Source organism: Camponotus floridanus, unplaced genomic scaffold (genome assembly GCF_003227725.1).
Source record: "Camponotus floridanus strain SB8 unplaced genomic scaffold, Cflo_v7.5 scaffold70, whole genome shotgun sequence".
Classification (NCBI taxonomy): domain Eukaryota; kingdom Metazoa; phylum Arthropoda; class Insecta; order Hymenoptera; family Formicidae; genus Camponotus; species Camponotus floridanus.
Window position 1 is genome coordinate 1,056,448 of NW_020229839.1, and position 15,751 is coordinate 1,072,198.

Consider the following 15,751-nt stretch of genomic DNA (forward strand, 5'->3'; position numbering starts at 1 on the left):
ATCAATTTAATTGTAAATTTAAAATAATTGAATATTGTTTTCAAAAAGTCCGATTAAAAATAAAAATAAAAATTTAAAAAATAGATTAAAGCGCGTTCGGCGAACGTAACGGTTAGACGATCAGTTTCAGAAAAAAAACTATTCGATGTATAAGGTTGCGCCAACATCATTTTAGCTTTAAGCGAAACTTAAATATATGTTTTTATTTATTTAGAAAGAAAGATAAAGATAGACATATATTTAAATTTCACTTACAGCTAAAATAACGTTGATGCAACCGAGCCTAAAAACCTGAAGATATGTATCAATCATTAAGTGACAATTGTTGCTCAACAGTATCTGCAACTATTGCGTCCGCTGATCGCAGTTTTTTAAATTTTCCCTGCGTATTTTCCTTTCCTCAACATATATTTTTAATTTAAGAAAAGATCGAGAGAAAAAGGCGTAGCATTTCTTTCGAGTATTCTTCCTTCTTCTTACCTTCTTCAGTTTCCCTATAGTTTATCGAAAGATAAATAACGGTTATACTCGGCTCGTCTTACGTTCTGCGATTGTCGCAGACTCTTGTGTAAAATGATACTCTAGCGATAACAAGAGATTAATGATGTCATCAGTTCATAAGAAGTTCCATTTTTTTTCTTTCCTACGCGCCTAGTGTACGCGCGATATTGCTTTGGATTTCGAATATGTATTCTTTTTTTTCCAGTATAATAAATTCTTTGATTTTACGATTACACACCAAGTACTAATTGATTTACACTCGAAACAAGATACGAGGTTGAGCGAATCGAGAGGAGAAAAATGACAATTGTTCTAGTACTTTGCGATTTTAATGTCATGTATTTATGTTTCTATTTCTTTTAACGTTTGAGATATACGATACATCGATGTAATATTCCATTCGTACGATCCTGATTAAACCTGATGCGAGATAGAATTTTTGTAACAAATTCCAATAAATTTTATTTCAAATTACTTTGAATTAAAAAATAAAAAAATGAAAAAGCTTAAGAAAGAAATTTTATACATCGCTCTTTATATCCTAGATTCGACAAAAATTAAAATAAAAACGTTGGAGATTGCTTTAAGGATAGCCATACGGTTTAAAAAAATTCGCGCGGAAGCGAATGTCAGCTCGGCTTAGAAGAAGCGAACGCATGATTGGTAACCGCGACCCACTTCGGTGAGCGGGATAGGCTGTCGCGTGGGAGACGAAAGAGAGAGAGAGACAGATTCCGCGAAAGCGCGCGGCTCTCGTGAAACATCGACGGGACGATCGAGGATCGAGTCAGTCGTCAGTCCGTCAGTCGTGCTTGGTACGTGCGTTCTGTCTTCCCAAGGAAATACTCTGCATTCGAGGAACCGGCTCGAGGAAGAGCGACGAAAGCCGCGGTCGCGCGGTTCACGATCCTCCGGACGACCAAGTCGACGAGATCCAACCGTCCGACTTGCGTCGCCAGCGATTCGTCGCGCGCGAATCGAGAAGAGGTAAACGCGTAAAAAGAGATCCGTACATTCCTGCACGTAACGTACATTCGTCGTCCACCGCTGACGACCTCGTTCCGGCTTGATCGGCCGACTTATCGCGGCGATACGCCACCCCGGGAGATCGTCGTTCTGTCCTCTCGATCGTCCGTTACCGTTAATTACGTTGCATATGGCAATGCACACGGTGAGGAAACCCGACACCTCGCTCGAGCGAGGTCGGGCGTTTGTTTGCGTCGTCCTTTCGGTCTCGTCGACCCGAATCTCTTTAGGCGCGCGGTCGACATTGTTCTCTCTCAATGTATAACCGCGAAGATACATATGAACTGTAATTTGCATAATATTGCTTTCGAGGTATATACAAGGTGTCCAATTAACAATTCTTGTAGATATTTCAGATAAAAGATAACCGGCATTCTTCATTATAACAGGGATTAAATTTTGTTTTCCGTTTGTTTCAAAAATTTATTTTCCGACAAAAATTCTAGCGCAAATTTGAATTTCTATTTTTTTTATTAGCTATCTTGTATACAGAAAGCAATTGAAATAATCTTTTTTTTTCGAATTTTTTTAAATTCAAGAGTATACCAGTTTAATTACATACATTTTTAACTGTATATTTCCATTTGCAATTTTATTCACTTGCAATAATTTTTCAAACATTGATCGAATCTTATTTTATTTTTGATCTGTCAAAGTATTTCTCTTTTAAAACAAGGTATAATTTAAGGAAAGGTGCGTGTTTAAAACTTTTTAATTACTTTTTCCTCTCTTATTTTTGAAAACAATATTATGATTCTTATGCAATCTTAAAAGGTTAATACACATAATACCATGAAAATTGTAATCTTTTAACATAGGAAAAAATACAAAGGAACACTATTTTGTGAATATCTTATTTTATGTATTTGATTACATTGTCTTTTTTAAGTATACAAAAATAAAATATAAAAAATTAATGAAAGTATTACTTTTTAATTATTATATACATTATATATATAACATATTAAATAATTAGATCAATGAAAGAAAAATAAAATTTGTTATGTGAATTTAGAAATATATTTTTTTTGCATCTTTCTTTTCCTTTATCTGTGTACAATTAGATAATGTATAATTAAATAATGTTAGTTTTCTAAGAAGGAGAGTTATAGACAAATATTAATAACAAGGATTTTTAATTATCTATATCTTTGTATCCTGTCCAAATTTTGATTTCTTATTAAATATTATATGCATGTTACATCATATTTTATATAGTTCTAAATATTACAGATTTTGTTATTTTACTTTATAAAATGTTTTTGCAAATGTTTGCGTGATAAAATATAACTCATTATTAACTATTAGTACATAATGTCAAAATTTAATAAAATGTACCTTAGCAATAGCAGCAATTGTAAACGCCTGATTGTACATTCCTGATATCTTATCACTTTTTTGCTGTATCCGCAGGTTCTACAGATCTCTTTCTGTTTCTCCATCTTCAGCTCTTACATATTATTTTACTTCTTCTTATGAGAGCATTGTAAGAGGCTATTATTTCAATAAAGATTCAACATGTGACGATATAACAATCAAAATTTAATGAAAGATTCTATGGTTTCCATCTTTTTATTTTCAGTATAATTTATTCATTTATTGCTTGATTTTGTCTTAAAATCTAGCAGATAAACAATTATTTTGTTACAATATTATTGGTTTATCTATAAAATTTCTTTCAGATCGATCAATTAAGATATCTAAGAGATTTAAATACATCTCTTCCTGTATTCTCTCTTTTATGAGAGAGAATTATCATGGATCAAGACGAAGTTGTGAAGAATTTGCGATCATGTTTGATATCAAGCAAAGGTGGTATCAAATTAGATAATTTAAGAGGTAAATAATGAAATTATTGTTATAAATTTATTATTATATTTTAGTGCACGATTTTAAGGAATATTAATAGTAGTAATCTTATAATATGCCATTTTTTAATATCGTATTAATTTATACATCATTTTAAAGGTTGACAAAAAACTTTTCTTACAGCGGATTACCGCACGATCGCAGGAGAACCGCTACCCTTCAAAAAATTTGGATATTCCTCTGTTGAAGATTTTATACGTAATGTACCAGAAGTTACTGTGACAAGAAAAAATGGAGAATTGTATGTGGAAGCTACGCCTTCCAAATCTACAGCACATCTTACGAAATTAATTTCACGACAAAAGGCGCGACGAAAAATACGACCTCAACCGAAAAAAGTATACTTATCGATATTTTATATTTTTCAAGAGAATATAATTATGTTGTCAAAATATACTGTATACTGTTTCACCAAGTTAATTGATCAATATAAAAAGCGAAAGAGAATTCAACGATTATCTAATCTATGTATTTTGCAATGTACTTGTTGCAACAAATTTTTGAAAACTATTATTTTATGTTTGTTCTGAGGTGAAAAAAAAGTTAGTTTTTTTATGTAGCCACAATTAATTATATAGAATTCTTTTTCAGTGGACACCACCTCGACACACTACCAAAGGTTTTTTATCTGGTAGTAATAAAAATAATTTCAATGGCTTTCAACCTATTAAGAATAATTACGTAAATTCTCATGGTTCCTTCACTAAATCAACACCTGGGAAAAGCAATTTGTATACAGATTTCAGCAGGTATTTGAAAAAAAAATAAAATATTTTTTCACACAAATATCTTTTATCATATATATAATTTAATATGTTGTTTTATTCCTAATAGTTAAAAATTTATATACACGAAATTGTAATTGTTCTTAGTCGATTAAAATTGTTTATAATTTTGAAATTATATATTATATATATATATATATATATATATATTTATTTATTTATTTATTTATTTATTTATTTATTTATAACAAAAATAATATTTTAGACCTATTTTACCACTCATGGAAACTATTGTACAGTGTCCGTTATCGATTAATAACGAGAAATCAAGCTTTGTTCCGACCACACCGCCAGTTTCTCCTGTTAAAGTAAGTGCAAGTGTTTCAAACTCTCAATAAAAATCCATTAAATATTAATCATGTATTAATAATTTCAGAGACTGACAGATAACGCGACAAATTCGAATATAACGATTTTGAACCAAAGTGTTGCTAATTGTAAGACTATCGAAGATTTAAAGTGCAAAGTTTTAAATGACAAGACAGCAGCGTCGCCTGTGATAAATTTGAAACCAAAGACTGTAGAGCTCAAACCCTCGAAACTGAGTGAGAGACTCAAAGTCTCTCCTCTTAAAAGTACTCCTATCATGCCTTCGCCGCTGATTAATAGCTATAATAACGGTCATACATCTTTATCTATCCCGTCGATTTTAAATCAATTGCAGGTAAGAATATCAATTAGAATATTCTTCAATGAAGCTAAACATTTTTTTTCAATCAAATCATTTTTGTAGACCATGTCACAGCAGATTTCCGATCCTAGGAAGGATTTACAGATTTATGCTGACAAATTGAATCTACCATCACCGGTATATAAGATGCATTCGAAAAAAGAAAGAAATTCTTCTAAGATTATCATTTATGCCACTTTAAAGGTAGACATAATTTTTTTTTTCTCTTTTTTCGACATTAACAGATTGATGAATATCATATTGCAGGTCGGTGCACACACGTTTCATACGTATCCGGAAGACGCGGCATCCGAAGAGGAAGCCGAAAAAATCGCAGCACGTTTGGCTCTAGTGAATCTTACTAAGTTGTCGAGTCCCGAGATAACGACTGTCGATGAGAAATTGGTGATGAAGCGTATTCTGAACATTGTGACCCAACATCATAGCGGAGTTTTTATGCACCTATTACCCGAATATTACTGCGAGCAATATAAAGAGGCCCTACCTCACAACTGGGAAAGGATTATTGAAGAATGCGTGGATATAAATCAAGAGAAGAGCGTCGGCGATTTAACAATACTTTGCCGAGTCTTGCCGACTTTGAAAGTAATATATATATGTGCGCTATAATTCAATTTTCTTTTTATCGAAATTTAACTTTTCTATTTTTCTTTTTTAGCGAAGTAATTCTACCCCACTTAAGAATGCCGTCGAAAATACCTTCTCGCTTAATGAGAAAATACAATTGAACCCGATTGGACCTGCCGCACCTGGTAAACTGATAGTACCGAAGATGACTACTTGGCAGGTGTATATCACTTGCATCATAAGCACCGTCGAAATTTGGGTCCGCTTGGGTGAGAATAATGTAAGTATAGTATTATCTGTTTACTTTCTTTTTACAAGTATCTTACTTTTTCCCCTTTATTTTTTCCAGGATAATTTCGTCGAAATGACAAAGGAAATGACAAAGCATTACGATAAGAAAAAACCGACTTCAATGCTATCAACGGAATGTGTCATTGGCGATTTTTATGCCATTTTCGAGGAAAACTATTGGCGCCGAGTTCAATGTATAGATTTTGACTTCGAGACTGGACTCGCTACAGTTTTCTTTATTGACGAGGGCTATGACGAACAATATAAACCTGATATGCTACATCCTTTAGACAAGAAATTCTGCAGTCTTCCAGCTCAAGTAATATTTCAATCGTATTTCTTATTTTAATTGTTTTTTGTATATTGTATCTGCGCATGTTTTTATCTTATATAGGCGATCAGAGTAGCTCTTGAGGGATTAGAAGAATTTCGCGATTATACCCAATTAGTTCCAGAGATTGAAAATCATCTTTTGGTTGAGAATATGTTTTCAGCGAAAGTGCATGGCACGAACGCCGACGAGTATGGCTCGTATACAAAAGTGACTTTTTATGATATTAGCAAAGAAGGCAAATACATAGATGTTAATCAAGTTTTATCCGACAGGATTTTAAGAGATATTAGCATCGCGTCCAAGATACAAGTAATTTTGAAAATTTGTATTGCAGTTATTCAATCTCAATCTTACAATTCTTTTCTTATATATTCTCTATATACATATTAATTATTCTTCCATTGCAGACTGGACAACTAATCGAGTTATATATTACTCACATAGATGAATCTGGAAAGATATATGCACAATTAAATTCGTTCATGAAAAGTCTAGTGCATAACGAAGCCTTGTCACAAATACTCCTAAACAACACGACATCTTTAGAAAGGGAAACGATTCATTTTACTAAAGTATACTTTGCAAAATGGGACTCGCAGTGGTATAGAGCGCGAGTGAAAGACATGCCTGACAAGGATAAAGTAACAGTGTTTTTGTTCGATATTGGTAAAACTGTCACGATATCGAAAAGAGATCTGTTCACGAATGAGACGAATGCTCTGCACTACATTCCGCCGCAGGTAAATTTATTGTTTGTTATTAAAACCAATCTCCGTCGAGTTTCAATCTTCAGTATTTTGTAAGGATGATATAATTAATACTTGTGGATATATTTACACACGAAAAATCAGGCAATACAGATCTTTCTGCACCACCTCGATCAATCGAAGTACAACGGAAAGCTCGTGGCGAGATTCTGCGAACTGGTATCAGATACTGATCTACTTGTGGCAAGGATCATCAAAATTAGCTCATCCGGAATCCCAATAGTGGAGATTTTCAAGAGAATTGGACCGAGTAACATGCTGGCCTCTATAAATACATCATTAATTTACGATAATGAATTATTAAAGTAAATATTTATGTTTTCATTTCTTGTCGAATATTTGTGATACTGCATCTTCCTGCCTTATATTTTTGTATCTTTGTTTCTGAATTTTTCATCTTCATATTTTTTATCCCATATTTCTTTATCATTCTATTTTACTGTATATTATATAGCTTTGATTTTACTTCTTTACAGTTTTTTATTGACTTTATGAATCTATCTAAAAATACTTTACACATACACATATATACACTTTGTATTTGCAGAACCAACGAAGATGGAAACAATAATATTAAATTATCAAAGAAACGTATAGAGCGTAGGAATTCTCGCGTTCTTGAGTCTATTGTTAAATTAAATCCACCCACCATCTCAGATGTTGGTCAATATTTTGATGTTCACGTAACATTAGCAGCGCATCCAGGACATTTTATTGTGCAACCGTTGAATGATGCGAGGGAATTGAAGGTACATATACACATACATATACACATTAAAGTTTAAATCGATAATTAGCCAAATGAATTAGGATGAATTTTCATGCTACATCTCATTTCATTCTCAGATGATGATGAATGAGCTGCAAAGATACTGCCACGAGTACGATGGTCCGCCAATAGAAATTGTTGGCGAGGGCAAGCTCTATGCGGGCAAATTTCGAGAAGATTGGTACAGGTATGTGATATATTCAATCTTGCAATGTAAAAAAGACTCGATTAATAACGATTTCGTTTCAGAGTGTATGTCACTAATATTATTAGCGAAAACGAAGTATCCATATATTTCTGCGATTTTGGGGACGTAACAATAGTGTCGCGCAATAGCTTACAGCCGTTGAAGAGTGATTTTATGAAGCTACCGTATCAAGCCGTGAAAGCTAAACTTATCGGTAAGAAAGAATATATAGTTGTTCTTTTTCTTCTTTTGAATCGTTTCTTCTTTATATAAATTTTAATGATCTCTTTTTTTATATAACAATGGCAGGAATAGAGCCGACAAATGTTGACTGGACGGTAAACGACTGTGTCAGGTTTAAGGATTTAGTGCTTGATAAGAATTTTGTCTCAGTAGTCGCCGAATCGGTATTTGACCATCTCTCGCCGGCCAACGGTACTGTGCTGGGCTTAAGATTAATCGATGTCAGTACCGAAAAAGACATATACATCGATAAAATATTGGTGGAGGAAAAACGTGCCAAATATATTAATGGATACGAGGATTATTTTGCATCTAGTTAGCTTGTTTATCGGTTAATGAGTGCAAGAAACAATTTATTTTTCTTATCGCATTATTGTTATCCTTTTATAATGGCACAGTAACGTATCGCTCGCATAACCGCGAGTACTCGAATATAAAAGGGTAATGCGTGAATATATTTCTACTATTTTTTTATTACTTTTTTCTGTAACGATACGACACGCATGTGAACAATGTAGAAGGATAACTAGCGAATATTTAAATTTTATTTAACGTTATTTGAATTTGTCTCCGCGAATGCGCATTTCATTGTTCGGAAATTATATTTTTTTCTTTTTAATATTAGAAAATACGGACATACTAGATTACAATGTGCATAGCAGGATTTGAGTTATTAAGTAGTAAGGAAGCGCTATTTTATTATTAATTTGTTTAAAAGCTTATGTTTATGAGTATATAAACATGTGTTATTTTTTCTTCGGCTTTTATCATTCTTTATTATTAATTACATTTATGTTATCGCACAGTTAAACAGAGATGTATTACTGTTACGGTTATAACATAAAGTTTATTTAGATGTCAAGTTTTATTATATAATTTTGGAAGCATTATTATATATATTATTCATGTCAAGTATTCCTTAACAAAAATGTTATGTTCTTTTTAATTTCTTTGTCGTTGTTTAACTTAGTGACCGTTTCATGATATTAAACAAAACAGTATGATTGTCAAACGACAAGGAGATTGGCTGTGTATAATAATTAATTAAACATAATGACATTCCATATATATGTGTGTATATATATACATATATGTGTATATGTATATACACACACACACACACACATATATAAAACATTAACTGTATCGTGTGCAGCGCACGCGCACATATACGCATATATTATTCATGTTTAAACATATAATTAGTCGCTTCCACATGACTCTGAATTGGAATAATTTATCTTATTGCCATATTATAAGCGTATTGTTAGAAATTCTTGCGAGGTTTATTTGTAACAAATATATATTTTTATTTTTTTATTAATCTAAAATTGAAGAAAGCGAGAGATAGAGTTGCAACACATAAAATAAAATTTATGTACAATAATTTTTATCTCCATGTGTGCATTTTATACCTTTATATTATTTATATAATTAAAATATTGTGTACGCTACATGACAGAAATATCATATGTATCTCTTGTGTTAAAAAGAAGACTAATATGAAAAACATAATAGAAAGATTACTCATGTTCGCTCGTTCTCTATGATAAATGTGACATTGCTGGCCAGCGAACTATCGCTCAAACGAGTGGAATCTACCTTTTCGGCTATGACTGACACCTTGTCGATTTTGTCATTTTCATTCAAATCTTGCATTTCTATGACATAAGTCCCGGCGCTGTCCGGAGAGCTTAGACGCTCGAGCGCGTTCGTTCTTTCCGGAGACTCTGAAATTGAGTTGCGGGAACAATTTTGATTCTTAGAGAGACTCGCCAAACTAGATTGTGCGTTGTCCTCGTTAGGATCATCCTGGTGAAATCTAAGGAAATTTGTAGCACTGTTTTTAAGAAGTATGTCTCCTTTAGAAGTGATATTGCTAGATGTGCTAGTATTTGAGCGGCTCCAGGAATGACTACGCTCGTTTATCCGGCTGGAAACTCGTTCGCCTTCATCCTCGAAGAACATTGAACTCTTGGATAGCATCGAGTCAATTTTTTCGATAATACAATGCAAGCGATTCCGGCTCTTCTCCCTCCAGCATCGTTCCATTTCTTTCAAACGGCGGAGCGTCGCCCACGATCGCTCACCATCATCGTTCTCCATCTGAATCATTATGTGATCGTTCGCGGGGCGATAAGAAGACGAAAAGATCTCTTTCCTCGCTGTCGAGCCGCCATCAAGTTTACTCTGTCGGGATAGAGGATATTCCGATACATTCATGATCACTTCATTATCGCAAGTTCGCGATGTATCCTCCGTAAAAAGATTTAATCCAACGTCACTGCCACTTGCATTCTTATTGAATCTCAAAACGCGGACTGACGTTGGATTGCCGAATGTTGAAAATGCCAGTACGTGGTCGTAGGGATGATAATCTACGCAGGTAATAATCGCCCTGGACGAGTTATGCCCATCGTTAGCATATTTGGCCACGTGCTTACCCGTCTCCAAGTTCCAAACGTTTAGTACAGAATTCTCTCCACCGCACAAGATCAAACCACCACAAGGAGATATGCAGGCTTTCAATTGTATTCTATGAATATAAAAAAAGATAAGGAATTTAATAGATCGAATTAATAATACGAGAAAGAATAAGAGAGAAATAAGAGGGATAATAATATGAAAGAGTATAAAAGTATAAAGTGTATGAAGGAAATATATACAGAATATATAGAGAAAAGTTTAAAGAAAAAACGACGATCATGTTAAAGCGAAATTATAGAAGTTGATTGAAAGAAATCAAAAGGAACATGGAAAAAATTTTTGAGATGTGATCTAGAAATCAAGATGTATGATATAAAAAAAGAAAGACAAGATAATAAAAATAACAAAAGAAAAAACTGAGGAAAGTAGAAGCAAAGTTACAATAATATATTATAAAATAGAGAAAGATATTTTTGAGGAATGAATGCAAACCTTTGATTGTTCAGCTGTTTGTATTTCCGCAAGACTACACCGGTTGCGAGATCTACCATTCGCAGGCCATTATCCCTCGAGTGCACGAGAAGTCTAGACTCAAGGGGATGCAGAGCGATCGTGTTGATAACAACCCCTTCAATCTCGCGAATCTTTATCTTCCTCGCAACATACCATTCCCACTTGGATGACATCCTATCATTTCGGCGAATCGTCCAAAGGATTATTGATCCTACACTGTCGGCTGTGATTAAATTACCATTTTTTTGGAAGACCATGGAGTTGACGAAACCTTCGTGGCCTTCCAACTCCTGGCTCAACTCTTGCTTCATCGATCTTCCATTCTCGCTTGCCCAGATGCGAGCTACTCCATCGTAACATCCTGTTGCTACAATCATTGTCTTGTTGGGAGCGTACCTGGCGCAATAAACATACGAAGGATGCGGCAGCATCTGCAATAAATTGGATGGTCGAGTAAAATCAATTGTCAATTTTATCTAACATTGTATAGCTTGTAAATATAATGTTAGTTTTTCTAAATATATTCGTTTAATGCTTAATCTCGAAAATCGTTTATCATTTGCATATAATACATTTTTAAAAATTTCGACTAAAATACATAACAAAATTCTTAAATATATATTTCTAATATTTTTTAATTATAAAAATATTAAATGTAAAAAATTTTAGCACAAATATATTAAAAAATAGATAATCGATATCGATAAAATATATGCACATAGTTGTATTTATTTGAATGTTTGGAAAATATTGATATTTAGAAAGCACACTTTACGCTTTCATTAATCTTAAAGTAAATAAGAATGATATGCTTGATCACCTCGATGTGTTGCACAATCTGGTTGCGAATATCCCAGATGCGCGCCGTTTGATCTGCGGACGCCGACAACAGGTGATAGTCGTCGTTGGACCAATTTAGAGAGTACACAAAAGTTTTGTGGCCGAGAAACTGAACGTGGATTTTGCCGGTCTCGATCTGTAAATAAAAATAATTACACATGGCTCAAAGATATCGTTGTTTCAGCGAATAAACATTTACACTGTGAAATGAAAAGTAATAATTTTTTGTATCAACGATGATGTAGGTACAATATATTGAATTTTGCGTAATACACTCTCTTCGTCTTGAAAAAAATTGAAATTTAAAAATAAAAGTTCTTTTTTCATCTTCCGTTCTCTCTCCTACAGGTGCGATACTAATTTATCTCAATATCTGCGACATTGCGAACGCACCTCATAAACGACAATTGGATAATTGTACTCCTCGGAATGGACGCAAGCCAGATACTTGCCGTCGTTGCTGAAGGCGACGTAGAAACAGCCGTTCTCGCTCGCCTCCGTCTCGAACATTTTCTCGTTTGGTATTTTGCAAGACTGGGCGGCCAGTCGTGCCCATTTAGGAAGACCTATCGTTGATTCCGATGTACGACGCTCCGTCGAGAGCCTCCTCTGCGAATCATGCGAGTCATCGAAAAGATCGTTTAACGGCAATTGTTGATAAAGCACAGATTCCTGTTTCGATGACGGAACCGATGTCACTGTTACCAGGAGACTGCTCGGATACTTATCTCTGTTGTTTGACTGCCACCAAGTGTATACCTGCATATATGAAAGAATAATTATAGAATAGCGATATCGTTTTAGCACAAAACTTGATATAAATTTTTCTTTCTCTGTTAAAAAAAAATATAGAATGCTAGGTTTAAGGTTCCTCACTTCAATTCTTTTGACGTCAAAAGTAAGAAAAGAGAGAGAGAGAATTATACGATCTTGTTCTTCAATATTATATACATTGAATTAAATTAAATTTATTATTATAAACGTTTCACGATTCGCGTATTCGAAATGATAGATTTATAAATTTATAAATAAATACTTTATAAATTCATACTAAATATAACATTTATGGATATGTGAAATATGCGTTCTAATAAAGGATATCAAATAGAAAATGAGAAAATTTCCGACATATATTTTAACAATCTATTAAATAAATAAATAATAACGCGAGAAAAATGATTTATTTCAATATACAGAGAACAAAAGATTTATATAAAGACTAAAAAATTTTATTATAGGATGAACTTTCCAAATAAAATGCAAGTAGACAAAAAGTAGACTTGTCTATAGTTTCTCTAAAAATTTAAAAAAATGTTTAAAGATTCCAGATAGCAAATCGAATTGATTATCAAAAATTCATTCATCAAATGAGAAACAGAGAAATATACCTCGCATGTGTGCTTCCCGTATCGTTTGAAGCTTCGTCTAGGTCTGTAAAGTTGCAATCGTACTTTCTTATCCGTATGAAGAATGTTATTGGTCCCAATGGGTTTAAGAAACCCCCAGGCAATTTTATTCCAGCATCCCTCGCTACCTAAAATTAAGCATAAATTAAATATATTTCATTTCGGAAAAGCGTAATTAAAGCGTAGAAAAATTATTATGAAGCTTACAGATATTAAAATAGATTTTATATAGATTTTACAATCAAATAATTTACTCTCTCTGAAAATATCTTCAGTTGTAAGATCTTTGTTTCCTTAATTTAGAATGTATATATTATATCAGTTAGTTAATATAATAATTTACAAAGAAAATATAAAAAACTGTTTGACATAAAATTGCAATAGGAAAAAGAGTAATTAGGAAATTAACATACATTTTAATCACTTTTGTAACAATGCAGTTAATTCGCATATATTTCATACAAGTATTTTTTGACCGATTGGCTTTTCGAGCAAACATAAATAATTGATTATTATTTTTTTGCTCAATATTAAAATTGCGAAAAGATGCATTGCATTATCTGTGAGAATTTCAAACAAATTTGTTGTTTAATTGTCTGATTGATACAGAACGATCGTATATTTATATATACAGAATCAGTTTTAGTATATAAAAGATTTTTTTTATAATAAAAATCTATAATAAACAATAATTAAGTGACAATAATAATAAAATAATAAAGATCTATATAAAGCTGATCCTGTATAATTATTTATTAATAATTATTAATAATTATTAATAAAAGAGACATCGAGGACGAAACTTGCCGATTTTATCGTAGCCGAGACTCGCCTCAGCGAAGCTTAAAAGATCTATCACTTCGAAGAAGATCACCGTTCGATCGCCATCCTCGCGTCTCACAATCGCATCATAGTCGAACTCGAAGACGAGTTCTTCTTCCCAGACCGGTATCATTGATCTATTCTCTCTGAAATCGAATTTGCCGGTGATCAACGGCCGAAGATAGCCGCCGTCTACCTTCTTCAAGTACGAGCCGGTGCGTGCCTCGACGATGTGAACCATTACCATCGGCCGTTTCACGTTTGCATAGTCGGCTTCGAGCACGTCCGCCCGATGAATTGTTACGGAGATGTATCTCTTCTCAGATGTATCTTTCTTCGTGTCTTCCTTTTCTTGTTTCCGTTTCTTCCTCCTTTTTTTTTTAACAGTCGAGTCAATCGCATTCTTCACAACTGATGAGCTGATGACTTCGTCACTGACGGGAAGCTTCTTCTTTTCGAACAATGATCGCTCTCCTCTTCTCGACGATCGATCTCGTCTCGTCGCTTCTGATTGAAGTCTTCTACCGCTTGTCGATGTTCGATCTTCAGAAACCATCGAACTTGATCGAACCTCATCGGTGACTCTTCCCAGACTCGTTGACGAATCTAGTTCCCCGGCGCTGTTCTTCCGACCGTTCAAAGACCTCGTTGTCCTTGAAGATCGACTGTCGCTACTCATTGCGATATGTTGCTTGCTTTGTTTTTGCTTTCTCGAAGAACTGCCGGACGTTGAGCTAACTTCATCGATGTTCGAACGATCACTTCCTATCCTTCCCATCTCGATCCTAGTGCTTTCGCGATTGTGATCAGTTTCGATTCGAAGCACTTCGTCCTCGGACACAAATGCTGGATTGTCGAAAACGAGGGTTGCATTGCTGGTTCGCGGCGCGGGAACCGGAACTTTGCGTCGCGAGTCGTCGATCAACGGAGACGCGTCATCGCTCGTCTCGGGCAATCGAATGATTCCAGTGTCCTTAGACCAGCGTTTCCGCGGTGGCTTCTTCATAGAGTCCACCATATCTGGCTCGCTCGTCGCAGCATTCCATTGCTTTCTACGGCGCGGTTTTTCCTCATGGGAGTCGTTCCTGTTCCCAGATTCCTCTATCAGATCCAATGATACCATCGTCATTACCTCATCATGCGATCGATGAGAATGATCGTTCGAGGATCTCCTCCTCCTCGCTTCGCGATCAGTGGAACGATTCCGAGACGCTTCGCTAGCTCGCGAAGAAACTTTCGAGCTTTGAGAGGATTGTTTAATCTCCTTATCGTCCGAGAGTTCGATCGTGAGACCATTCTCATCGTTTCGTTGTTGGCGATTCAATGAATTTTCGTTGTGAACGTCCACAATGACACTCATCGTCGCCTTTGGCGAGGTCGCGCTCTCCATCGATTCCTCCAAAAAGGATGATACGTTGTGCGACCTCATCAATTTTCTGCCTCTCATAGGCCCGGCGGACTTAGCCATTCTTACAATATCTTTTCAGACTCTTGTTGCGTTAAAATAAGGTCGTCCGAAAAAAAGTATCGCGTATATATGTTCCACTTGTGCAAATCGATCGATTGCACTTACGAAGATGACAAGTTCACTACTGTTTCGTACGATCATAGACACTAAAGAGAATAAGTCCTTTTCGCTGTGCAGTCTTCATTAATGTTATTGATATAAATAGGGCGATAACTCGTTGTCTGTCGCGAAGAAAGAGTCGTCCA

General features: G+C 34.4%; 2 protein-coding genes across 2 annotated transcripts; one reads left to right on the forward strand and one right to left on the reverse strand.

Annotated features, from left to right (window-relative positions):
* The first annotated feature begins 1,035 nt into the window (after positions 1-1,035).
* On the forward strand, positions 1,036-9,079 carry LOC105258478 (tudor domain-containing protein 7). Its single transcript, XM_011269740.3, has 17 exons — positions 1,036-1,488; positions 3,210-3,366; positions 3,520-3,734; positions 3,988-4,145; positions 4,387-4,489; positions 4,558-4,845; positions 4,915-5,055; positions 5,119-5,457; positions 5,531-5,719; positions 5,789-6,049; positions 6,125-6,373; positions 6,472-6,804; positions 6,916-7,136; positions 7,379-7,580; positions 7,678-7,787; positions 7,850-8,001; positions 8,097-9,079. The coding sequence occupies exons 2-17, from the start codon at positions 3,285-3,287 to the stop codon at positions 8,348-8,350; spliced, it is 3,297 nt and encodes a 1,098-aa protein (XP_011268042.1). The 5' UTR covers positions 1,036-1,488; positions 3,210-3,284; the 3' UTR covers positions 8,351-9,079.
* Positions 9,080-9,459: 380 nt separating this feature from the next.
* LOC105258483 (jouberin) lies at positions 9,460-15,545 on the reverse strand. Its single transcript, XM_011269748.3, has 6 exons — positions 14,024-15,545; positions 13,199-13,344; positions 12,204-12,569; positions 11,791-11,946; positions 10,950-11,401; positions 9,460-10,566 (listed from the first exon to the last, which is right to left on the reverse strand). The coding sequence occupies exons 1-6, from the start codon at positions 15,504-15,506 to the stop codon at positions 9,558-9,560; spliced, it is 3,612 nt and encodes a 1,203-aa protein (XP_011268050.1). The 5' UTR covers positions 15,507-15,545; the 3' UTR covers positions 9,460-9,557.
* Positions 15,546-15,751: the final 206 nt, after the last annotated feature.

Excerpts from the sequence above, each read along its gene's own strand:
- LOC105258478 (XM_011269740.3), top strand. The coding sequence starts at position 3,285 with ATGGATCAAGACGAAGTTGTGAAGAATTTGCGATCATGTTTGATATCA. Across the intron at positions 5,720-5,788 it reads TCCGCTTGGGTGAGAATAAT|GATAATTTCGTCGAAATGAC; the intron begins GTAAGTATAGTA and ends TATTTTTTCCAG. Across the intron at positions 6,374-6,471 it reads GCATCGCGTCCAAGATACAA|ACTGGACAACTAATCGAGTT; the intron begins GTAATTTTGAAA and ends CTTCCATTGCAG.
- LOC105258483 (XM_011269748.3), bottom strand. The coding sequence starts at position 15,506 with ATGGCTAAGTCCGCCGGGCCTATGAGAGGCAGAAAATTGATGAGGTCG. Across the intron at positions 12,570-13,198 it reads ACGGGAAGCACACATGCGAG|GTATACACTTGGTGGCAGTC; the intron begins GTATATTTCTCT and ends TCATATATGCAG. Across the intron at positions 11,947-12,203 it reads ATCCAATTGTCGTTTATGAG|ATCGAGACCGGCAAAATCCA; the intron begins GTGCGTTCGCAA and ends TTTTATTTACAG.